Raw genomic sequence first — 27,535 nt, 5'->3', positions numbered from 1 at the left:
CCCGACCCAGAACCAGCCTGAAGCAGTCGATCAAACTCCATACTGACACATCTTCACAGATGTGTTTAACTGGAGTCGATCGTACCGCTTGAAAACAAGCACAGTGTCAAATTTTGTATGGTTCCTTGCTGATGCTATTTTAACCAGGTCACTCTCAATACTGTAGCCCTGGTCCCTATCGATACTGTTCCCTGCTCCACCCACTAATACAACTTGGTCCTCCTTGGTGAAACCTTCACACAAAGATCCTATGCCCTCTATCACTTGGATGAGAGATGCACTAGGCTTCAGAAAGTTTGTGACCTAGTAGTTGTCACCTAATTTTCCCTGCAGAAGTTGGCCCACACCTTTTCCATGACTGCTACCTAACAGCAGAATTTTCTTCCTACTTCCTACTGTTTCTGAAGCAACAGGCTTCCTAACTAAATTCTGCTGTGCATCAGCTACACCTACATCTACATGAGGCTTTTCATTACTTAACTATGGCAGGAGGGCGAATCTGTTTTTTGTGCCAACAATGAAACTCAAAGATACTGTCCTCTTTCTGTGGCCCGTGTTCCCTGCTACCACTTTCCACTTCACTTCACCCTTCTCCCCCCTTAACCTAATTAGTTCCTCCCTAGCTTTATCTAATTCAGCCTGAAGGGCTCTAATCTTCCCCCCCTGTTCTGTTATTTTCATATCCCATGAACACACTCTACAGTACCTAGGAAGAGTCTCATTTTGTTCCCCAGTGTCCATGCCACTACATTCCCTCTAGTGAAACAATCTGTCACAGTAGCTGCACAGCTTCCAAGAACTAACTTTCCTGTGGCAGCTAAAACACTTCATGCTCATGTTTACAATATAGCCCTACTTTTTAAGATTTCGCTAAATAAAGATAATTTCCTATTTACTATGCTCTATAGTGCTCTAATATAAATATAATATTAATGTACGTACTTAATTACACTTCGAATCACATAACTTTCGGGCACAAAATTTAGCCCTAAAAACGGCTGTTAAGCGGCAACGGTTTTACACTATTTTCTTTAAAACTGCGGACAGAAATTAGAATCTTCACTACCCCAAACAGTTATGACACTACTGAAGGCAATTAAACCCAATAAAATCTAGATACTGCACTTAGTACATACTAAAACTTCAAAAATAAGCGCACACGAAATATCAACACAGATAAACGGACTAATTGACAGCAGAAGACAACAGTTATTATGTAATGGCTACTGCACTGCTAAGGGACTACACAGTATTGTTATTATTAGAGTGCGTAGACACTAGGAGCTAGCATCGTCAAGTCTTCCAAATTTTTCTCAGTAGAGACGTAAGGTGTCCAGAAATCAAATGATTCAAATGTTCAAATGTGTGTGAAATCTTATGGGACTTAACTGCTAAGGTCATCGGTCCCTAATCTTATACACTACTTAACCTAAATTACCCTAAGGACAAACACACATACCCATGCCCGAGGGAGGACTCGAACCTCCGACGGGACCAGCCGCACAGTCCATGACTGCAGCGCCTAGACCGCTCGGCTAATCCCGCGCGGCATCAAATGATTGACAGACAGTAACTATAGTGCACACATATTAACTTAGTTGATATTAAATGGCTGTTCAGGGTGAGGGTGAAGCAAGAGTAGCCCAGTAGAGGAGTGGAGCAGTTGAAACACATTTTGTAACAATTATCGACCTCACTGTAATTGTGATCTTTCTTTTCTGAGGAGTTGTAGGTAGCACTGATAAGGTTATGGTTTAACAAAATATCTACAAAAACCAAATATCATCTTTTTTCAACGTTTTTAAAAATGGAAGGGTTCAAAGAAAATTATTTTTCATCCATAAGTTTAATTAGGTGTTAACGTTGATGGCAGTGGGAAGAGAGGGGCGTGGTCCTGGCAAATGTCTGAGTACACAGGAAGTAATGGTCTCGGGAAAGTTCAGAATCACTGCTGTAGAGGTACCAGACACCATTTAGGCTCTGTTTTCATCGATAAGTTATTGTTTTAATTATTTTAAACCTGTGAGTATGTGTGATGTCCACAACTATGTGAAGGAAGATTTCAGATGGCCACAACTAGGAAACAGTCCATAACACAATATACGTTTTTATATTTGTGCGTCTTGAAGAATGTGCATTTACTGTATATGAGCATAAGAAATTCACAGTATTGGAATACAGGGAGAATGATTTTAAGATCGATAAAAGCAGAAGTCAGAAATTCTCTCGAGCTTCAAGTCGCGTCAGGTGATTTAGAATCCACGAGCTTTAGGCCGAGTACTCCTCGGTCATTGTTAAGTGGTGACTGCTTTTCAGATTGCTGCTACCGTCCTTATATAGCCGCCCTGCCTTCTGTGCCGTCACTGGTGCCAATCCAACACCGTACGGTGTAATGTTTCCGTTGCACGCCCACCGCACCTGCTTCAGCCTTCCGATGGTCGGGTCTTAATCTGTGCTTTCCTTTAGGCCGCCGTGTTTATTGAGGATATTGTCACAAATTTTTAAACGTTTTTGGAAGATGGCTGCCAACAGGCGTTATGCAATGTATAAAATGCATATTTAAACCATCAGCTGATTCTATTTTAAACCCAAATTCTATCGGTTTCGGTCATGGACCAACTTCACGGATGAAGGGTTAAAATGATTTAAGCCGCCATATTACGTTAGTCATTACTTAAAATGTGTAGTGCGTTTCTTTATATATGGTACGCAATTTGTATTTGGATGTTTCTTTTAAAGTCCTATGTCACTTATTTATATTCAAGAAACCCACTACAGTCTTTAAGTAACCACTAACGCAATTGAATATGGTTTAAATGTGCATTTTATACATCACATATGTTTATCCCGATCACTTGTTTAATTATGGTCCAATAGTCATTAGCCCATGTAATAACTGATACCTCTTCGAGTGCTGTCCTTTTTCTAGAGAATGCTCCATTACCACTGATATCTGGGGTTGCCGAAGGTGAAATCATCTCTCGTGTTCTACACAGCGCTGTTCAAAAATATGCATAGTCTGTCCGACACAAAACTGCCCCATCCACACCGTATTTTATATACAATTGGCGTTCTGAAGCCTACTTCGTCCATAACAGGCCTCATGAGTGTAGAATTTTTGTCAGAGCCCTGAAGACAGGATCGATTTTATGCCTCTTTAGGAGCAGGCTTATCTTTCCTGTTACTGAGCTACAAAATGAGGTCCTTCTGCTTCCGTGTTTTTGGATATATGGCTTACGAAATCTGGTGACTGTTGTATCAGTTTTCCTTGAATACTTTCCGTAAGTGGCTCAGTACTTTCGGTAAGTTTTCACTTTCTGAGACGCCGTCCAGTCGATGGACCAAGGTCCTCAGAACAAGACGTTTGTGTGACGGATGGTAATAGCAGTTTAGGGTGCAGATAACGCTCCGTGTGGGTGAGTTTCCGGTAAACTCAAGAGAATGTTATCAGTAAATTTCGCCGCGAAACCATGCATTCATATATTAATTGAAGTCATATTACAAATATCTTAAAACCACATAAGCGCCCATATTGCGTTTGCAATAAAGAATTTTTGCATTAACATGGATTGAATTATACTGAAGTGAATACCTTTAAGCAATTGCAAACAGGAATAGTTGAGTATCCCAGGTTATAAACAGTATCAAGCGGGCATTTAATTACGTATCTAATAAGATTTATAATAGCTAGAAACGCTTTTCACAAAAAGAAAAATTCTTTAACTCTAAACTAAAATCAAGTTTTGGAGATCTTTTTTGAGGCTCTGTTTGGAGTATAGCCTTGTACGTTAGTGCGCCCGGGTTTCCGGGTTCGATTCCAGGCGGGGTGAGGGATTTTCTCTGCCTCGTGATGACTGGGTGTTGTGTGATGTTCTTAAGTTAGTTAGGTTTAAGTAGTTCTAAGCTCTAGGGGACTGATGACCGTAGATGTTAAGTCCCATAGTGCTCAGAGCCATTTTCTGAACCTTGTACGTTAGTGAAATGTGAAGAATAAATAGTTGAGACAAGAAGTGTGCTGAAGCTTCCGAAACATGATGCTACAGAAGACTGCTGAAGATCATATGTGGTGGATTGGATAACTAGTAATGTTCTAAATAGAATTAGGGGACAAAAGAAATTTATGTCACAATTTGATAAAAAGAAGGGAGCGATTGATAGAACACATACTGAAGCATCAAGGGATTGTTAATTTGATTCTGTCGGAAGTGTATGGGTTGAAAGATTTAGAGAGCGATAGTGGGTTGACTGCAAGCTCAAAGCTTGAGGAGTTCAAATGGATATAGGTTGCAGTGGTTATGCACAGATGAAGAGGCTTGCGCAGGACAAATCGACGTGAAGACCTCAATTAGATTAGGCTTCAAACTGATGATAACGTAAACAGAATTCAATAATTACTGCATTAATGATGTCGTAGATACGATATTCCTTCTGTTGCAGATGGAACTCTCATTTGTGGTCTGCGATTCCAGCTTCTGTAAACACAATCAGATTTTACCTGCTACACAGTAGCTGTAAGCTTGCTGACTTCTGGCTTAGAGATGAGTGATATAAGCTGTGAATTAACAGGCAGCACTGTAGAAAGATCTCGATTCCGCTCGTTTATTTGAGGACACTATTTCTCATGGCCGGGAGGCAGCGATTAACGCAACAAACGTGTGGTAAACGCGGAGACCTCCTCAATCTTTTAACGTATACACACTGCCGTTTGGGCGTAAGCATTTCTCCTATTTTCCTTAAACCCGTAGGTTTGTTTGGCTCGCCGACCACTCCATCCTTGCTTTGTGGGGAGTTTCGCGCTTTCCCCGACAGCACGTCAGACGCGGCCCGGACTATGAACTCACCTTCCCCCTGGTCCGGCAGGTAGTGCGGACACGCCTGGGTGGCGACCCCGCCAGGAGGCGTGGGCGGCCAGCACGCGATACCGTCAAAGTCCGCCGGGCAGCCGCCGGCTGCTCCTGCAACACACCAAACACGTCCGTCAACCGTGTAGCATAAACAACAGGCGTTTGTGAGGCCACAGTGAACAAGTGTACCAACATCACAGTAAAGCGAGTAGCACAAACAGCAGGGGTTTGTGAGACAGCCGCAAACGTAGTAGCGTTACTGTCTTTCTGTGGCAATATGCATATTTAAAGCACAGCAACACGCTTTATGATTTCATAAATAATTTCTTAGCGGACAAAATTGGATATACATACACGAATCCCTTATCTCTAGATTTATTTTTACTATAAGGAAATAGAAATTTAACTCACTAGCGTTTCTTTGTTTTGTTTGTTCCTGGAATAGTCTTTCCCAGGGAAAATTTCGACCGTGTAAAGTAAATGATTGGATAATATTGGCCGAATATGTAACTACCTACCTTTAGATAAATAAGGATTTCTCTTACTACAAGGAGCACAGAAATTTTCTGTTAGATGGATCAGTATCTTAATAGGAAGATGTCAAACTATGTGCTACCGACTAAAAATGAGGGAGGATGTAAGCAGTTAATGCAATTCTCATACGTTTACGTAAATATTAACAACCATACATACGTATTATCTGCAGAATAATTACTTCTACGAGCTCGAACATTACATAAATAGTGCAAATTATCTCTTTCGTTGTTTCAACGCGGTACCTTGTTAAGTTTAACGATTCAAATTTCTGGTCTGCCGTCCCGATTTAGTGGCCGTGGACGTGCATTTTATTAAAGTCATGTTCCTGTACTTTACTGAAAGAAAATATGTAACAGCAATACTCCCTACCCAGATTCAGGGAAATCAGCTAGAAATGCTTTGAGCTGTAGAAGGAATGAATATAGTCACATATAGAATCAAATTAGTTCTAATCTGAGAAATCTGATAGCTGCATAAAATCAGAGCTTTATTCTTGCTTCGTATCAGTACATATACTTTTCTGTAACAATTTCGGATGTCGACAGTATGTTGTCCACTATGCCTGAGAGGTATATTTCACTATGTGTCCATTCTTTGACCGACAGGTACCATTTATTGTTCTTTCTTAAGACATTTCCACTTTTTTTGGCGTGTAGGAGCCTTCTGATCAAATACTGCTTATGAGATTTTTAGTGGGATAGCTAGCGTCAATAGAAAACGTTGTCTCCCTTTAAATGGAATGTTGCCTAAATTACAATTTATCAGACGGATGGCTAAATGAACATCACAATTGTTTGAGGCGACATTCAGTTCTAGTCAAAAAGATCACAGTACGCATTAGATGACAAGAGAGAGTTTTGTGAGACCGAAGGTACATACGTTATTCCCCAAAGAAATGTGATAGGCCATTTATTATTCTTGATGTGTCTATAAAGTTCATGTGCAATCTGAGCAGCCATCTTAGATAGTATGCAGATAACGCTGTCATTGAATATATAGTGAAATCAGTGGACGGGGAAACCAATTTATACAGAATGATTGAGATAATATATTTGAATGGCGTGAGAAGTGGCATTTGACGCTGATGAAAAAACAGTCTCAAGTCTTCCACATTACTAATAAGATAATCTCTTAAATTTCTGTTACATGTCAAAGTGCGGACATTTAGAGGTTGTAGATTCAAGTAAATAGTTAGGGATTACAGTTAGGATAGTTGCAGTTGAAAATTTGATGTAGAAAATATTCTACTTGAGGTGAAATAAGACTGCGTTATATTTGTGGAACACACAGTGGATGAAAGAAATTCACGAAAAGAACAACTTGCACTCAGTTTATCCGTCGTTTGCTAGAGTACTGCTGCGTCGTATAGGATCAGTACCAGAGAGAATCGACAAAGCGCAACTAAAAACTTCACCGAAAGGCGACTTACCCAGTATTATCCTTTAATAGGTAAGAGACTGTGATGAACGTAACAAACAAGTTTGGATGGCACTTGTTAAGATACAGTAGTTTTTCATAGCAGCGAAATATGTTCACGAAATTGACACCAACAACTTTCACTTGCGAATGTCAAAAATATTTTATTGTGTACCGTTTACATAGCGAAGACTCTACATCGCAATTGCACAAGAGAAATGAGAGATTGTAAAACTCCTTCTCAGTTTTGTGGGCCAATCCCAACAGTGTGGGAATACACGTGAGCACATATCTTTGTATATCTTTGTGTAAGAGAGTGGTTGCAAACGTTTATTGAAACATTACCCCTGAGTGGAGTGAAACATTAGTCAGTACCGAGCCCCCTTCCCCACCCCCACACCGCCACTTTAGAATGAAAAAAAGTTATTTGCAAGCTTTTATTTTTAATGCTTATGTCTAACAACCTCCGTTTTATTTGAACTGTTCAATAACCAGTTCTCAGAAAGTTAGTGAACTATTCACAGTGAGGGTAGACACTTTTTACAAGACATGCTTAGGCTGCACTACTATTTTTCCTACTCGCTTCACCTCTACTCTGTACAAGTTAAAATGTGAGCACTATACTTACTGTTTGCAAGTCACTTGATTGCTGGACTATTTAACTCTAAACTGGAAGAAATTGGAAAATTTCAGGCAGTTAATGCTTTGTGTCTGAGTTACAACAAAGGCGCTGCAGTCTGGAACCGCAAGACCGCTACGGTCGCAGGTTCGAATCCTGCCTCGGGCATGGATGTTTGTGATGTCCTTAGGTTAGTTAGGTTTAACTAGTTCTAAGTTCTAGGGGACTAATGACCTCAGCAGTTGAGTCCCATAGTGCTCAGAGCCATTTTGAGTTCTAACAATAATAATAATTATTATAATAATTATAATTATAATACTGTGTATAGCACTATAGTAACCCTTACTTGCTTACTGTTGTGTCGCGCTGTCAGTTAGCTCATTTATCTGTTCCTAAGTGAGCAATGAAGCATCTACTACTTGGAGAAGACATTTTCATGAATTATTTAACGTTTGTTACCTATACGTCTTGCTTCTACTCTTATCGATGTCAGGTGCAAAGCAAAAAATATGTGCCATGCATTAATGTCAGTAACTGAGAAAAAGTAATTACTGACAAATTACATAATAATTATTAGAAACTTACGTAATTGTAATGACTTTTAAAACTAATTTAGGTGCCTGTCTGAAAGACAAAAAATCATTTTTGGTTTTTACCCCTCATAAAAATCCAAAAATGTTTTTTGAACTTAATCATAGCTAACACTTGGTTCAAGAATCATGAAAGAAGGTTGTATACGTGGAAGAGGCCTGGCGACACTGAAGATTTCAGACAGATAATGTAATGCTTAGACAGGGATTTAGGAAGAAATTTCCAGGGGCAAATGTGGACTCTGACCACAGATTATTGGTTATGAACTGTAGACTAAAACTGAAGAACTGCAAAAGGGTAGGAATTTAAGAAGATGGGACCTGGATAAACTGAAAGAACCAGAGATTTTGGAGGGTTTCAGAGAGAGCAATAGGGAACGATTGACAAGAACGGAGGAAAGAACTACAGTAGAAGAAGAATGGGTAGCTTTGAGAGATGAAATAGTGCAGGCAGCAGAAGATCAAGTAGGTAAAAAGAAAAGGGCATATAGAAATCCTTGGGTAACAGAAGAGATATGAAATTTAATTGATGAAAGGAGAAAATATAAAAAGGCAGTAAGTAAAGCAGGCAAAAATGAATATAAAGGTCTCAAAAATGAGATCGACAGAAAGTGCAAAACAGCTAAGCAGGGACGGCTAGAGGATAAACGTAAGGATGTAGGGGCATATATCACTTGGGATAAGAAAATGAAAGAGACCTTTGGAGAAAAGAGAACCACTTGAATGAATATCAAGAGCTCAGATGGAAAACCAGTACTAAGCAAAGAAGAGAAACAGAAAGGTGGAAGGAGTATGTAGAGGGTCGAGTATATAGAGGGTCTATACACGGGCGATGTACTTGAGGACAATATTATGGAGATGGAAAAGGACGTAGATGAAGATGAAACGGGAGATATGATGCTGCATGGAGAGTTTAACAGAACACTGAAAGATCTAAGTCGAAACAAGGCTCCGGGAGTAGACAACGTCCCATTAAATCTACTCATAGCCTTGGGAGAGCCAGCCATGACAAAACTCTACCATCTGGTGAGCAAGATGTATGAGACATGCAAAATACCCTCAAACTACAGAAAAAATATAATTCCACTCCCAAAAAAAATCTTATAATGACAGATGTGAAAATTACCGAACTATCAGTTTAATAAGTCATGGCTGCAAAATACTAACACGAATTATTTTCAGACTAATGAAAAAACTGGTAGAAGCCGACCTTGGGGAAGATCAGTTTCGATTCCGTAGAAATGTTGGAACACATGAGGCAATACTGAAATAGCGAAAGGCTATTTATAACTTGTACAGAAACCAGACGGCAGTTATAAGAGTCGAGGGGGAAGAAAGGGAAGCCGTGGTTGGGAAGGGAGTGAGACAGGTTTGTAGCCTATCCCCAATGTTATTCAGTCTATATATTGAGGAAGCAGTACAGGAAACCAAAGAAAAATTTGGAATTAAAATCCATGGAGAAGAATTAAAAACTTTGAGGTTTGCCGATGACATTGTAATTCTGTCAGAGACAGCCAAGGACCTGGAAGAGTAGTTGAAGGGAATGGGCAATGTCTTGAAATGAGGTATAAGATGAACACAACAAAAGCAAAAATAGGATAATTGAATGTAGTCGAATTAAATCAGGTGATGCTGAGGGAATTAGGTTAGGAAATGAGACACTTAAAGTAGTAGATGAGTTTTGCCACTTGGAAAGTAAAATAACTGATGATGGTCGAAGTAGAGAGGATATAAAATGTAGACTGACGATGGCAAGGAAAGCGTTTCTGATGAAGAGAAGTTTGTTAACATCGAGTATAGATTTAAGTGTCAGGAAGTATTTTCTGAAAGTATTTGTATGGAGTGTAGCCATGTATGGAAGTGAAACATGGACGATAAATAGTTTAGACAAGAAGATAATAGAATCTTTCGAAATGTGGTGTTACAGAAGAATGCTGAAGATTAGATGGGTAGATCACATAATTAATGAGGAGGTACTGAATAGAATTGGGTAGAAGAGGAATCTGTGGCACAACTTGACTAAAAGAAGGGATCGGTTGGCAGGACATGTTCTGAGGCTTCAAGGGATCACCAATTTAGTACTGGAGGGCAGCGTGGAGGCTAAAAATCGTGGAGGGAGACCAAGAGACGAATACACTAAGCAGATTCAGAAGGATGCAGGTTGCAGTAGTTACTTGGAGATGAAGAAACTTGCACAAGATAGAGTAGTATGGTGAGCTGCATCAAACCAGTCTCTGGACTGAAGACCACAACAACAACGCCCCTCAGAAAATTTCGTTTTACCCCTCAGAAAGTAATTCTTCCTAGGTTGGGACAGAGTGTTCTAGAAGGACTGCTCCACGGTAATATCGTATGATTTTTCGAAGGGTTCTGACATATAGACGAATGAGAACAGCTGAATGCTCGGCAGAGATTACAGGCAATGTGGCATCACGGACCTTTCGGAATAGGGTACTGAAAGGTGGGTTGAAATATAGAATTGCCAGGAGTTGTTTCCGCAGACATCGTACCACTGTCGGCGTTCAAGGAATAGATGCACAGTTAAATGGGACGTTGACTGGCACTGTGTGAGTCTCGTTACTGTCCGTGGCGGTCGGATCCACGGCAATGTGATCGCGGGCGAACTGGCGAATGGTCTCAGGAAGCAGCGATTCTCCAGACCCGTAACATACCAACTCCCGTAAGCACGGTGTGTGGAGTTATTCGATAAGACAGCATTACTGGTCGGACTGGTAACAGGAACGGTAATCCCTGTTGTCGTATCTTACATGACTAGGGTACAAAATGGATATTCGAACAGGATAACGCAAAACCCAACACTGCAGCTACCTCCATAAACGCCTCGTCTAGTATGCTCGGTCGTCTGGCTTTTCATTCTTAGGGCACATCTGCCATGCGATGCGAAAACATATACTCTGAAACCAATCTCTAGCGAACAATATTCACAGTATGTGTTTCAAGCACAGCAAGACATTCCTCAAACTGTCATTTGGGGCAACGTTAACGTTTGCTTCAGTGCCACACCTCTTAATGATGATGGGCACACATTATTATACTACTGTGATGCATCTTTGCTTTGCCTAGTCTTTCTTGTGGTAACACATTCACTACTCTGTCTATGTAATTTATCTTCATTTCTATCGACTTATCCGTTATTAAAACTGCTTCCGCATCACCTTGATTTTCATGTTAAGCCTGTACTTTCGTGACCGGCAGTTATGATCTTCCTACCATCGAACTTCAGCAATTCCCATCATATATAACTCTAACCATGCATTTATCTTTTCAGGTTCTCTAACCAACTGAGTTGCACGACATAATTATAGGGAAAATGATAGGATACACACACTGTGCTTCTAAATGATGATTATCGTAATATTCAATATTTTTTATTATTGCTTAATTTCCGGGCTGAATATTGTGGGAGAAATGATCTATTATTATGTGCAGGTAGATAATACAAAGTGCACGAGCGCAGCATATCTGCAAGGCAGGGTGAAGAGTTTAGCGTCACCACCTGCTGTGGGCCTCTTTTGTTTAGACGTCGCTGCTTTGAGGTGTACTCCAACCATGAAAGAACTGCGCTCAAAATAATAATACTGATGTTGTAGAAGCGAAAAGAAAAGTTCTTAAACTCTCATTATGACATTCATACTCTGGCATTTTATGTGTCAAAATGCATGCACGTGATACACTACAATGGGATAAGACATCGGTAATCAATCGAACAATTGTAATACGATTGTGTCATGCATATATGATGAGTTTTCTGTATATGTAAAAAGAAGCTCTAACATATTGGTACTAAAAGTAGAAATTTTCTTGCTCATAAGTAGCTTTGGTAAAGATTACAGCTCTCTTTCGGTCTCTAGTAGTGAAGACACTAAAAAAGTGAAGAAGTCCGCTAACAAGAACAAAAGCACGGTTATTCAGGAGAGATTAGCACATCCGAGACGTAATTGAGTCACGATATAGGCGAACTCATAAACTATATTACGTACCATTTATTGTTCAATTGAGTAGGCAGATACAATCCATTACTTACCGAAGGAACGTGAGCTTTGGAATGCCAGATTAGTTTTCCTGATGACAAAATTCTCTTATATGGACATGCGAGTGAGTCAGAAGGATTCCATCATTATTTAACCAAATTTTGCGGGTGCATAAATTCAAGATACATGTCTGTAACTTCTCTTTACATATGATGGTCATTAATTAATTATGGCTGTGAAATTTTATTTGATCTTCGGTAATATCTCTGAAATAGTGAAAACTGTGCAAACCTTACTGTAACCACGACCTCGATTAACGAACAGATGTTGCAGAAAAGGATCAAAATAATCTGCAGGTATTCCTACTTGGCTCTCTGCTCATTACAGGAAGTATAAGATTCGCAACCTTATTGCATCTCAGTTATAAAAAGATGATAATTAATTTATGCTTTGTATACTTCGTCTGACGAATTAGGTTTCTTTTATTAGTTTTCTTCACTTTGATATCAATGTTATAGTTCAAAATAGTATAATGTGACCTAAATACATGCTTTTTCCCCTGTGGGCGCTTTCATCTTGTGCCTGACTTCTCATTCTTCAGTTAACACTCAAGCAACCTGTTACGGAATTTAAGCCTCAGCCACGTACATTTATGTATATCCTTTCTCCTGAAGAATGAATAGCATGTTAAATGTATATTTATTGCAGGAGGGAAGTATAAAAAAACTTTACCAACATAGACTACAGCAATGTCTATTAAGCACTTCGACAACTGATGGTATAGAAACTGAGCGGAATAGTATTGAAGACTGTATACAAAAAGCAGTAATTAAAGCAGTCCGGAGTGAGATTAACATAAGAAGAAAAAAGTGTTAACGATATGGAACTCAGAAGAAGCAAAAAGCATATGATCTCTTAGAAAACAGAACACAGACACAGAGAAGTCGTACGAAAACAAGCTAAACTCCGCTATACATGCAATAAGAAAAGGACACCAAGATTCATGTGATAAACTGATTACAAAGGCGGAACATGACACAAATGGGAGGCAGAGGTTTATATACATAATTTTGAAACACTTAGATCAATTGGACAGAGAAAATTTCAGAATTAATGTAATAAATGAAGAACAATGGGTAAACATTTTAAAAAAACTATGGTGTAGTGAAACTGCTACAACAAATAGGTAATACGTGACTCATCAATACAGTAAGGCAATTGACTCAGTAACAATAGATGAGCTCCAACACGTGTTAAAAAGCGTAAAATATCGTAAAGGATTCATCCCAGTATAAATAAAAAAAAAATAAATGTCGAATTTATTAGGTTGGTGCGTAAGTACGTAGCGTTTTTCCATAAGTTTAATAAACACAATAAATACACGTAACAGAGATTTTAGTCATCAATAATGTATTCTCCTATAGTATTTGTAACAGGTTGTCAACGCTGGGGTAGCTTTTCGATTACGCGACTGTAGAAATCACGTGGTTTTCAAACGAAGAACTCGTCGAGTCATGTTCGAAGTGCATTTTTATTCGGAAACGAAGTTGGTTGAAGATATTTTGATAGAGAGCGTGAAAGGTGAAAATCTAACGGTGAGGTGAATAAGTTTGGTGCGGAATGACTTCCCAAACCAACTCCTGCTTTTTTTTTTTTTTTGGTCTGTTTAACAGAATGCAGGCGTGCGCAATCGTGGAGGAGCATCACTTTACACAGTCTTACCTGTCGTTGTTCTGGGATTGCGTCTGCCTGCTAGACGCCTCAGTTGTTGAGAATAAATGTCACCAGTGATGGTTACACTTCAGGGAAACACTGTCGCTGTTCGACCGGATGCATAGCATCATCTTTTTTGGATGCACGCAGGTCTTTTTACGAGGAGATGCTACTTTCGTTTGGTTCTATCATTCCTTCCTTTTCCTTGTTGTAGTGTAAAGACGCCGTTTCTCGTCATCACTAATGCTTAACGGTACGTGATAGGAATGGTCAGTGTTGGTCACGCGTCAATTGATGACGAGCAAGCAGAGATGCAAATATGGCCACCCTCTGATTTTTGTGATTTTTGGCTTAGAGCATGAGGTACACGTACACCCAATTTTTGAACCTTCCCCATTGCATGGTAAAGTTGCATGATAGTGGAATAATCATAGTTCTCTAGTACACTGACGTGAATCATTGTGGATGTATGCGTTTAAACGATCATCAAGCCCCGAAGATCTTCCTCAACGTGGAGAGCCACTAATGTCAAAACGATCCCCCTTAGAACGCAAAAACCATTTTCTTGTTGTGCTCTGTCCTATGGCGTTATCCCCATACAGGGCGTAAATGTCCCTGGCTGCCTCCGCTACTGTCATTCCTCTTTTGATCTCCAACAGAAGAATATGTGGGAAATGTTCCGATTTCTCCACTTGGCACTCCATTTTCTAGTGTCCAGAGCTCCATTCACTGTCTTCATAGGACATAATGACAATACGTAAACTCAAAACTACAAATAAAAAAATTACGATCTATAAAAAAACATAGCAACCGGAATACCAACACGCAAAACAAGAAAGATACGAACTTGTGATAGGAACTTGTGCATCAACCTAATATTAAGTATGCAGAGACGCTGTCTGAGTTAAGGCTTTTATATTTATTCACTGACAAGGGGAAGGCCTTAGACACGGCCAACCGATTCGGCTCAAATTTGGCAGGTCGCTAGTGTACAGCCTAAAACGAAAGAATATATTTTGGGTAAACTACGCAGCTTTTTTAAGAAAATCACCCCTAAATGTTATGACGAGCAATCGACTCAAAATTGGCGGGATCGATAGATAATTGTAAATAGAGCATTTTTCATCATCAGGTATGGGGTCCGAAAACGCATACTTTTCCAGAAATGGAAGTAAGAAACTTTTACAACCTACGCTTCAGTACCCACATTGTAAATGCTTTTCGCCGACAACACCGATAGCGCAACGGCCAAGATAACGCCGGTACGGTAGCTCAGCGTGTTCGGTCAGAGGGCTGTGTGATCTCTATACTAAAAAAAAGGAAGTCAAGGAACGAACAATCAACTTGAATAGATGTCTTGTGACGTCCGCCCAGAACAAACGCAACGAACAATACCGAACAAAATGAAAAAAAAAAGGTAACTGGCTGGGAATCTGAGAACCCGGGTTCGACTCTCGAAGAAACCTAGCGGATGTTCTTCTCTTCGTTTGTATTTTTCCATTCCTCAATTGATAGGGATAGGAGGGTTATTTGCCTACCTTATTATTATCATTCCTTATTGATTTATTTACCTTATTAACCCTCCTATCCCTGCCAATTGACATATGGAAAAATACAAACGAAAAGAATAACATCCGCAGCACGACTCACGCCCCGTCCTCACAGCATTACTTCTGCCAGTACCTCGTCTCCTACCTCGTCCCCTACCTTTTAATCTGCCATGAAGTTTCATTTCAGCGCACACTCCGCTGCAGAGTGAAAATCTCATTCTGGAAACATCCCCCAGGCTGTGGCTAATATCCTTTCTTTCAGGAGTGCTAGTTCTGGAAGGTTCGCAGGAGAGCTTCTGTAAAGGTCGGAAGGTAGGAGAAGAGGTACTGGCAGAAGTAAAGCTGTGAGGACGGGGCGTGAGTCGTGCTTGGGTAGCTCAGATGGTAGAGCACTTGCCTGCGAAAGGCAAAGGTCCCGAGTTCGAGCCTCGGTCCCGCACACAGTTTTAATCTTCCAGGAAGTTTCATTTCAGCGCACACTCCGCTGCAGAGTGAAAATCTCATTCTGGAAACATCCGCTAGGTTTCTTCGAGATGCGAACCCGGGTTTTCTGATTCCCAGACAGTTATGTTTAGTTTTTCTTTTTTTTTTTTTTTTTTCATTTTGTCCGTTGTTGATAGTTGGGTTTGGTCGTTACGGAAGTCACATTATATCCGTTCAAGTTCGTTTGTTGATCCTTCACTCTATTTTTTTTCTTTTTTTCCTTTTTTTTTGGGTACAGAAGCGCCAGTTGTAAAAGTTTCTTTCCTCGATTTCTGGAGAAGTTTGCGTTTGCGGATCCCATACCTGATGATGAAAAATGCTCTATTTACAATTATCTATCGATACTTCCAATTTTGAGTCGATTGCTAGTCATTATTTTCTCAAAATCGCGGGGGTGTTGACTCAAAACATCCGAGTCTTTCGTTTTAGGTTGTACACAAGCGACCTACCAAATTAGAGACGAATCAATTGGCCGTGTCTGAGGCCTTCCCCTTGTGAGTGCTGTCGAAGTTATAGTGTCTTAGCTGACTTGGACACAGTAGAGGTGATTTCTATTTTTGAAAGAGTATTAAGGAAATGTAAGGCATTCAAATGCAGTTTCTAAAATCTATTCAAAAGCATCAAATAATCGCTTGAGAATAATAGCAGATGTATCCCTGGGAAAAGACGAAATTGGATTTAGGAAGGTTTGCTCTCAGAACGATAATATTTTTAGTATGAATGAAATTTTAGAATAACGATGTGAGGTCATTTTATAAACACATGTTTTTTTATTAACTTCCAAAAGCTTTTGACTTGATCGTCAGAAACAGATTACCGACAATAATGGCGAAAGAAAATATGCACATAGTCCAGCAATTATTCGAAGATTCCGGAATAAGCAGAGGCAGCTAAAAAAACAAGAGAGAAAACAAAAATCAAGACATCATGCAAGGAGTTTGCTTGTCACTGGGAATATCTGTGTTGGGAATTTCATAAAAAAACGCTATTATATACCGTCTAAACGCTATTTAACATGTAGGTTATGTAGTATTAATACAAAATAAGGTTCAAATGGCTCTGAGCACTATGGGACTCAACTTCTGAGGTCATTAGTCCCCTAGAACTTAGAACTAGTTAAACCTAACTAACCTAAGGACATCACAAACATCCATGCCCGAGGCAGGATTCGAACCTGCGACCGTAGCGGTCTTGCGGTTCCAGACTGCAGCGCCTTTAACCGCACGGCCACTTCGGCCGGCTACAAAATAAGGGAAAAACATTCAAAATTCGATGTATACAGTATATTATCTGGGAAGACAACGCTACAATCTGGAATGTCCACTACATTTGCGACTCACTAGGACAATAATGCAGCCTGATCAAAAATTATTATTGTAGACAAGACACTGGAACAAGTCTCCAGTTTTAGGTACTTCGGATAAAGTGTCCACTTAAATAACGATAGTGATGTACAGAATAAAAACAATAAATTTCAATACATGTGTGTAACTATAAACAGAACCTTAAAGAAAATGACAACGAACGAAACAAAATTAAAGTTTTACAAAACAATGGCTGTGCCTGTCTTTTGTGTGACAGTGAATCTTGGATTAAAACAGGGAAGACAAGAGCAGCATACAATATGTGGAGAAATGGAGGTAACTTCTTAAACATAATGGAACAAGACACAATTTCAGTCACAGCAAACAGCTACAAGACATCAGGAAAAAGAGACTTTGGCAGCAGGGAAAAAAGATGGTCATAAGAATGTGAAATCAGAACGGTCATATTGCGTGAAGCTTGAAGAGAAGAAGAAGAAGCTATATGAAAGTGTTTTATTCGCAGTATCCGGTTTCACATCAATATAGACGCATCTTCAGGTTTATCTTCCGAGAATACAAATCAAGTGGTTATATTTTCATAATGCAGTAGGACTATTACGGAGTTCCAGCGTTCGGGAATTTATCCACGCAAGAGTCAAGCCATCTACATCATGAAAAAATAAACCTGAAGATGCGTCTGCACTGACATGAAACCAATAACTGCGAATAAAGCACCTTCACACAGCTATGCAGCTATTGGAAACATCTCATCATCCTCGACTTTTTTAATTGTCATAATTTTTATTATAATTTGACTGATAATTGGGTGTCGAGTGTTTTGTATTGTTGTTCACGTCATTGACCTGAGGTTATCCTCCCCAGAATGTTGTGTCACAGGACCAACTGTCAGCGTCAGAGAGCTGTACCAGAACCTCATCAGCAGTTCTTTAAACCACAACTGAGTCGGCAAAATTACAATAAATGATGAAGAATCAAAGGATGTGAATATATACAGCCTTACACAATCATGACCAAGAGAAGGATAATTTTATAGCTTATAACTGCGTTACGTCACCCTGTTCTACTTAATACGGAATTCGTGGGAGCATCAATAGTAAATAATTGTGTTCAACTACAAATCCAGGGATGTGCAACATGTATTACTGGGAAAAAGCTGTTTGTAGGAGACGTGTGGAGGGAACGAGATTGGTTCTTGGGGAAATAGAGGACCTCATCAATGCATGCAAAATCTAATAATTAAAATCAATTTTAATTTTAATAATCAACAGCCTCAGTTGCACCGTTTACCTAGAATTTACCTAGGCTTCAGCCGGGATAACCCAATCTTCTTCAGAATAACAGTAACTACCGTTTGTCCATAGTGGACATCGTCAAGCTAAAACTACAAATCCATGAATTATCGTCAGGATATAAAACTTTTCCAGTACATCACTCGTGGCTGCCGCATCGCGGTCGCGAAGTGGGGCCGAGCCAGTTCCAGATAAATTTTATAGTCTGACGATAACTTATGGATTTGTAGTTTTAGCTTGACGATGTCCACTATGGACCAACGGTAGTTACTGTTATTCTGAAGAAGGTTGGGTTATCCCGACTGAAACCTAGGTAAAGTCTAGGTAAACGGTGCAACTGAGGCTGTTGATTATTAAAATCAAAATTAATATTTATACAGTTGCTGACAGGGCCGCGAAATGTTGAAGATATTTAAATTAAAAATCAATATCGAAGTAATATCAAAGAGTTGGTCTAGTGTGCTTACAGAATGTTCATCTTTTCTACAAAAACTGATTACCATAGCAACAAAAAGAGAATACGCAAATGCTCTGAACAAACTGGAAGGCCATGTAAAAAGCATAGCGCAAGGACTGAGGTTACAGGAGTGGGGCGCTCATTAATTGCTGTCGAATCCAAGTCCCAGAGGAGAAAAGGAACTGACAGGAGGGTGGGCTATTAATTAGGCCATCGATCAATGCTCCAGTCGCGCAAAAACCGCAGATATTTTCTATCTGGGAGATGCCTCACACAGCTGACTCCGACTAGGTACTCCAAAATGAAACCTCACATGTCAGATGCGTGCTGCATAACAACTTTCAGCCGTGTGTAAGGATGTGTTAGAAATAACTACACTCGACGTAACACAGCAGACAGAGCATCGATTCGCTTAGAGGAAACATCATGTTTAGCTCAGACCACCGACTACGTCGTGTGGCTACGAGACTTTGTGGGAGCTCCACGGAGCAAGATAAGCTAATAAAACAACAATTATTTTAAGTGCAAAAATTTGTTCATTATTGGAGTTTGCATCGCCATAGTTTGGAGTTTACTAAGAATGACAGGCAAGTTAAAGAGAATTAACTGTTTTCTGTGCACATAACGCGTTAATTCTCTACAAAAATTTGAGTGTTCGGCAATGTATCTCTGTTAGGATAGCAGTTCATTGCGTATGATGTCAACGGATTCACACAGAAGTAACTGGTGCTCGAGTGCCGTCTACGAGCAGAGTTAACATTGGCGTCAGCGATGAAAACGTAACTCGCTTCATCTTTGTTTTCATTACGACGAATAGTACTGTACAAACTCGTATGGAATCTCTGGTACAAAGGGCACGCTTTCACGCATTTCACAGTGCGGATCTCGTATCTTGACTGAAGTTCTTGACACATTGTAATTTCAGTCATCGACTTTACTCTATGTACTCATGAAGAACTAACTGTACGTACCCATATTCTTCTCTGGAACATACTGATCCAACATTAAAATGAATAATTAATTAAATGTAAGTAGTTGTTTAACATAACAGTTTTTAAATAGGACTAAAAAGTATAAACAGGACTAGAAAGTATAACCCCATACACACAGCTCTGAAAATTTACGATCGTGAATTTGCTCACAGTTATGAGAATATCAGTAAGATTTAAAACAAAAAACGTGGGTGGCATGTAATACATAATAGTTAGCAGGTGAACTAGTCATGCATCAGTTATGCTAGGGATGCATCCCAATTTTTTCGCTATAAATCTTACGAGTATTTTCATAGATGGCTTTAAGAATTAATTGTATGGGGTTAGGAATCGATAGGGATAAGGAGAAATTATTTTATACTTCGTAGTCCGATTTAAAAAAATTGTTACTTTTTAAAAATATTTCGTTTAAATAATTATTTTATGCTTTTTAATCTGTCGTATGCGAAATTTTTCCATCGATTTCAAATATCTTGATCATTTTAGAACAGTGACATGTGGTAAATTTAAGGTTTCGTTTGGTTTCTCTCCACCTGCATTAACCAATATATTGTTTCCTCCAACGTATATTTCGCGAAAAGACACCGAAGGTAAAAATTTGAGCGATTTGAGCTCACATAGGCATACCATCAATCGTTCATTTCGCAAACCATTCGCATCTGTGACAGGAAAAGACGGAATGGCAGTGGTACACAAAATACCCTCCGCCTCACACCAGACAAGTAAACGAGTTAATACTGCATCGTCATCGAGTTTTGAGCTAAGTTGAAAGTTTCAAGTTTCCGCCTCATCGGTGAGTAAGTTTAAAATCAATTGGAAAATTTGTACCTCACAGACAAACACACAAGTGTGCGAGTTAATAAAAACGATAAAAACGTGGTAAAATGCGTCATGCATGTAACAGATTTGGTTGAAATTTATGAATTATGCTTTTATATCATCCCTTTTCACACCCATCCTCAGTTCTGGGTTGTCTTACCGTAACAGTATTTTTTTCCAAGTTGCAAGTGATAGGTGTGCTCAGCTTGGTAGAAACTGCTTCATGTGTTATAGAAGTGCAACTATAAGTTAAAGAAGTTGTCGCAGATTTTTGCTGCAGCAGGAAATTTGCGCACATTGCGCCCATAAGGACTGTGACACAATCTGCAACGCAGAACCATTCTAAAAGTCCTCAGATTAGTTAGGCGGTGCTCTGTGTAATGCCTGTTTGTCATCCCGTTTATCACGCCCTCCCTACCCTTGTTGCAAGTAGATGATTCTTATCCCCACACTACTGCACTGTCATCCTGTTCTGAGCTATGCTCAAAATAGTCTATAGCTCATCGGGAATCAGTTTAAAATCAGCTGGAAAATTTGTAACCAACAATCAGACAGAAAATAATGTGACCTAACAAATTTGTGTTAAAATAGTTCCTGTCCCCAGATTCTGACCAGCTGTCCTGGTATATAGCTGCAAAGTATCTGGTGGCCATTCCTGGAACAGCCCCATCTACATTTATAGATATAGAATGAAAAGTACTAACAAAAAAGAAAAAGATAAAACCGCAGCTTGTTTGATGACTGAGTCCCAGTAATATGTTTGGCCTAGAATACTTACCTACTCAAACTTGATTTTGTACTTACACGTAAGGCTGTGTTTGGAAACAGGAAATTTTTCTTAATGTGCCGCTGAGGTTCGGCATAGCGCTTCGAAACGCTTAAAACAGAATGTTCCATATAGCTACTGCCACTTTAACTTGGGCTGTTGTAAATTCCTGCAGCTTTGAGGCCATGACTAGCCTTCACAGGCTCAACATCTCTTGGACCAGTACAACAAATCCGTCGTGCAGGGTTTTGATGGAGGTAGAAATCTAGCACCATTCAACGAGCGTCATAAAAAAAAATTTCTCCTAAAAGTAAAAATTAATTAGAATCATCGATTCAGAAATGTCCTTCTGATTTTGCCTCTGTGACCCAATCAGTCTTCTCTAAGCCATTTCTTATTCCTTCCAAATATGACAAGAGAAACATTAATTCCGCAGTTGCATGCTAAGGAGTAAGTATTGCCTCTAAATTGTACAGTATATGCACCTCTGATGAGACTGTAACTGCATTCTGTCATGATCAGAGAGCAGTTATTGCCAGCCTTGATGGATATTTTCAGCGGTGTAATCGGTAGCTTTAATACTACAGGCAACCCAAGTAAAAAAAACTTTCATGACTATATCGGTCAGTACCCGACACTGTTTTGGATAGCCCTCGGCCTAGTGACAATTTGTAAACCGATTGGAAGAACGGGCATAGTGTAGCAATCCTACATTACAGGCTCAAAATTAAACATTACACACGTCCTCCTACCCAGGCAAATTGAGCAAATTGGTTGTTTCTTTCCCATTAGGTGTGATCTAGGGTGGATCTAACGCGGCTTGCGAAAACATAACTTCTTTAAGGACTGTTCCTGAGAAAATATCGGTAAACCATGATATTTGGGAACCATTCATAGAGATGGCCACTTCTATAATTTCTAGTCATGGCAGACTGTCAGAGTTTTTACTATATGTTATTACGATGACGATCTTAGAGAACACTGAAAGTTGAAAGATACCGTACTTATGCTAGTAAAATATGCTAGTAACATTCGGTATGAGACCTAAATATAGTTGAAATCAGGTAGTGAATACATGGCAAGGGTTCTGGTGTTATCTAGGACACCAAAAATTGTTTTTAATGAGAATTTTTTCACCAACAAACCTTTATGAAGCACTGTCTGTGTTTTATGGATATTTTACACCTGTACAAATATGCCGAAAGTGGTACTACAGTGGCGAAAAATGGGCTAACAAAGAAAAATTTAAAATGACTCCCAAAAGCTATGTAAAACTGGAAAGCCTGCAACTACAGTATAGTAAAATATTTCTATAACATATTTACTATAGGTTGACTCTTAGAGGATTACAGCAACCAGGCCCCTTTTTACAATGCTGTTTATTTATTTAAACATTGCCGTTACCGGTTTCGAACAGATAGGTTCAGCTTCAGACGGCTAGTTCACCTAATGTAAAACGTGAACTGTCTGAAGACTAACCTGTCGGTTAGAAACTGGCAACGGTGCGTTATTTCGCTGTTTCAAAAAGGAAACAGAAGTAACACAAATCATTAGAAGTGCATCAGTCTTCTGGATTCCTCTTATAAGAATATATAGCAAAATATTAAATATTAAATGAAAGGCTTCGAAACACTGATTCAATTTTATTAAACCAGCAGGCAGATGACTCTATAACGATGATGTTTTCACACTGAAACAAATTTTACAAAAAAGACGAAAATTTAGTTTGGAAACACATCGACTATGAAAAAGCATTTCAATCCATAGAACAAATCTCTAGTCAATAACAAAGAAAAGAGCGTACCCCATGCATCTGATAAAAGTATGTCAAGGTTTGCATAAAAAAAACTGAAATAAGGCCGGATATGGGCAAAGAACTGACAGAAGAAATAGAAAAAAATCAGAGAGGAAGGCAAGGATGTAGTATGTCATCTACACTGTTCAAAATCTACTTCGACGATCTTGTCAGGGTACGGATAATGGACAGAGTACCTCAGGCTACAAGAATTTGGACACGTAAACTTCTAAATACAATGTTGTTTACTGATGACCAGATAATCATACAAGTTAGCGACAACAAATTACAAATAATGGTACTGTAAATATATTAATCAATGTAATCCTAAATAATAACCTGGAGATCAACAGTAAAAACAAAATAGTGATCATAAATACCCAGTAAGGGCTAAGAAATCATTAGTACCATAATAATAGGACAGGTGTCTCATTTCAAATATGTAGGTTGTGATACAACTTTCTAAGTAGAGTGAGATATAAATAACAAAATTAGTACCTATCAATACATATACATGACACCACTCAAAAAAATATATGTGGGCAGATAGTTGGACAATAAGATCAAAAGACTGAAGACAACTTGTAACTTCAGCTACGTAGTTTCTTAGATCACTGGAAGGCTGCACAAGAGAAGACAAAATAAGAAATCAAGAAGCAAGGAAGAGAGGGCGTTACAGCCATTAACTAAAAAAGTAATCTAATGAAAGCAGGACTAGAGAAAACATGTATTGTCTATGCCACTTGGAGAATCCCTCGTCAAGCGATAAAATACAATCATACTGAAAGAAGGAGTGTGGGAATGCTGAGGAAGAGATAGTGAGGGTGGAACGTACCGTAAGGCTTAATCCTGCGTTGGCACAAGAAAAAGACAAAAGAAATTGAAAAAAAGGAGACAGAAGCAGGGTGTGGGATGCACATACGATTTTGAAAGGTTTACAGAAAGTATACGACACTGCATCAATAAATAATGTAAATCCATGTCTTGACAAGAGCTCAATAAATAAGAGAAAGATTGGTTATGCCGACTGTGAGCCACTTTGGCCAACCTAGAACTCTTTTAAAGTCACGTCGTAATTGACCTCGAACGCCTAACGTCGAATGTGACGTCGTAAATGACGCACCCTATTCTATGATGTCATCATGACATCACAAACCACACCCCTTTTCCACGACATCACAGTCAGTGGAAATCTAAAAGAAGCAAGATAGCACAGAGTGGCTCCATGTTCCAAACTACTTGGACAACCAGACTTACTCATATATACAAAAAGTAGATAGAGGGTGTAACTTATAGTATTTCACACCTAAAATGTGTAAAGACACACAAAACGACTATGTCAAGTCTCACAACGTAAACTCCAGGCATAAAATTTTTGTAAAGAAAAGGCATCAGGAAAAACACACACAAACATGTAGTTTATGTCATGAGTCACAGCATTATTGCTAGCTCTAAAATACATAAAGTGTGTAACTTCCAGTAATTTTATCTCTAAAATGTGTACGAAAAATACGTCAGTAACAATGTTCCTGTCAAGTGTCAGAATGTTATTTTCACTCAGAAACAAATGTTTTCAAAATATGAAGTGGGTATAACAGGCAGTACATTTACACCAATTTTTTTTATAACTACGCAAAGCACGTGTGTTCTACTAAAATAATATGCTGCAAGCAGCTGAGGCTTCAATTTAGGCCTAAATGAAGCTGCACAAGACACATGTTCCATAAAATACTATACTAATCAGGCAAGCAGTGCTAGTTGGCACAAACAAATAGACAATCTGATTTACTGTTCAGTAACTGAAGGTTACCTGAAGTATGCTATTAAAGTTTCATTTTACTCCTAAAACATGATTGCGGAATCTTAAATAATAAAGATAATACTTTGTCTTCTTTAAAGCGTAGTGCAATGACCAAACTATTCTCATCAACAAGTGTTATTTAACCTGTAATTTTATGATGATACAATGACTGAATTTACATTCGCGATCAGAAATCCTTACGGAACTTGCCTTGTGTCTTGTATCTGGTAGCTCTACATATTTGGTTTAGTGCAAAAGATTGTATTTCAAAGATATCGAAGTTCTCTCTATATCTTTTTTTTTTTTGTTATGTTGAGTATGTATTTCAAATTATATGCCATGTTAGTGAAATAATGTGGCACACAAAGTGAAGAAGAGTAATATTAAAAGTATTTAGGCGAACTATTTAGCCACCTAGAATTAGTATGAGGTGAGGTAATTTGCTCAGCTGAATGCTGGCTGCAGGTCTCGGGGCCCAAGGCGCGACACCCCGGGACAGCAATGTGGCCACTAAAGCTCTGTCCAGGTATGAAGGCGGTCAATGTGGCCAGAAATGGGAAAATCCCCAGTGGAGGGAATTTTGAGCGCAGTTGCTCGCCTAGCTGAAGAACAGGTGATGCACCAGAAATGGTGGAGTGTCACACATTCTTAAATATGGCTACTTACAACTCTTAGAAATTCTGTAATAAATCACAGTTACACAATAAAGTAAATGTGAATACACTGGCGATCTCAGATAACAATACTGTACTCAGTACCTTAGAAACTACAGAAGTTAACATTTTACACTGTTAATTTTTTTGGAATAAACCTTAGAAGCCACAACCTTTAAGGCCTCAGGGGATTTCAACAAACGATTTGTTAGCCGACAGCATCACACTGTAACTGTCATCCCTGACAGCTATATATCTGTAACTATTTTATTTATTGATATTTCTCACGTTTTTATAGCTTTTTCACTGTGTAATAATGTTTGTAGTCGGAACATTGTATCCTCAGCAACAACAAAGCAACTGAATTCAGCACGAATACCTTTTATTTTGTTATATCGTTGTAGTTATTTGAGGAACATTGAACTAATTTCAGTTTGCTTAAATGAAACTTTTCTTAAGTATAATTACACTCGATAAAACAAAACCATGGTGATTTAAGTTGTTGTTTATCACACGTGGTAACTGACACCACAACTGAAAAGTGTGTCAAAAGATGTTTCTACCAAGCAGGCATAAAAAAATTCTTTAAACAATATTTAACTTTCCTACCACAAGGTTGTGTCGTATCCTAACGTATTGTTTGTTTTCATTCCCCCATCATGCAGAAGTTCGAAAGACAGCAGCGTGGAAAGGTAAGTCGACCTCCAGTTTGTCGCATAATTTAGATACTACTAGAGCCCACTCTGCCCCGGTGTCGGTTACGACTCATCCGTGTGACCTATGTTATCATTTTTCATCGTGCAGAAGCAGCCTAAAGGGCTATTTCTTGATTATTTACCGTCATTTTACAGATTACTATGGTAGAGTATCAACGGTTTACTACAGAAGAAGAATTCCTCAAGAATTATTATTGCAACAGGCTGAAGAAAGCATCAGCGGCTAGTGTAGTGAAACGGGAGTTGTTATCTTACAAAATGGTGATGATGTAGATGACACCGCTTCACTCTCTGATGAAGCTACGTCTGGTTTTTCTGCAGATGAAATTTTTTCTCTGAATGACATGGGAAATATAGAACGTGGGTGAGATTTCGAAACTAATAGGTTATATGTATTTTTTTCACGTTGTTGTTGTGGTCTTCAGTCCGGAGACTGGTTTGATGCACCTCTCCATGCTACTCTATCCTGTGTGAGCTTCTTCATCTCCCAGTACCCACTGCAGCCTACATCCTTCTGAATCTGCTTAGTGTATTCATCTCTTGGTCTCCCTCTACGATTTTTACCCTCCACACTGCCCTCCAATACTAAATTGGTGATCCCTTGATGCCTCAGAACATGTCCTACCAACAGATCCCTTCTTCTAGTCAAATTGTGCCACAAACTCCTCTTCTCCCCAATTCTATTTAATACCTCCTGGTTAGTTATGTGGTCTACTCATCTAATCTACAGCATTCTTCTGTAGAACCACATTTCGAAAGCTTCTATTCTCTTCTTGTACAAACTATTCATCGTCCATGTTTCACTTCCAAACATGGCTACACTCCATACAAATACTTTCAGAAACGACTTCCTGACACTAAATCAACACTCTATGTTAACAAATTTCTCTTCTTCAGAAACGCTTTCCTTGCCATTGACAGTCTACATTTTATATCCTCTCTACTTCGACCATCATCAGTTATTTTGCTCCCCAAATAGCAAAACTCCTTTACTACTTTAAGTGTCTCATTTCCTAATCTTTCCTCAGCATCACCCGACTTAATTCGACTACATTCCATTATCCTCGTTTTGCTTTTTTTGATGTTCATCTTATACCCTCCTTTCAAGACACTGCCCATTCCGTTCAACTGCTCTTCCAAGTCCTTTGCTGTCTCTGACAGAATTACAATGCCATCGG

At 39.1% G+C, this 27,535-nt stretch overlaps 1 protein-coding gene across 1 annotated transcript in view; it reads right to left on the bottom strand.

Moving 5' to 3' along the window:
* Window positions 1–27,535, bottom strand: part of LOC126235022 (calcitonin gene-related peptide type 1 receptor-like) — a 178,869-nt gene that overhangs the window by 90,283 nt on the left and 61,051 nt on the right. Inside the window, exon 4 of the mRNA XM_049943758.1 lies at window positions 4,842–4,955. Coding sequence (XP_049799715.1) covers window positions 4,842–4,955 — 114 coding nt within the window. The remainder of the gene's footprint in view (window positions 1–4,841; window positions 4,956–27,535) is intronic.

Source organism: Schistocerca nitens, chromosome 2 (genome assembly GCF_023898315.1).
Source record: "Schistocerca nitens isolate TAMUIC-IGC-003100 chromosome 2, iqSchNite1.1, whole genome shotgun sequence".
NCBI lineage: Eukaryota > Metazoa > Arthropoda > Insecta > Orthoptera > Acrididae > Schistocerca > Schistocerca nitens.
The sequence above is the reverse complement of the archived record's forward strand: the minus strand, read 5'-3'. Positions and strand labels throughout refer to the sequence as shown.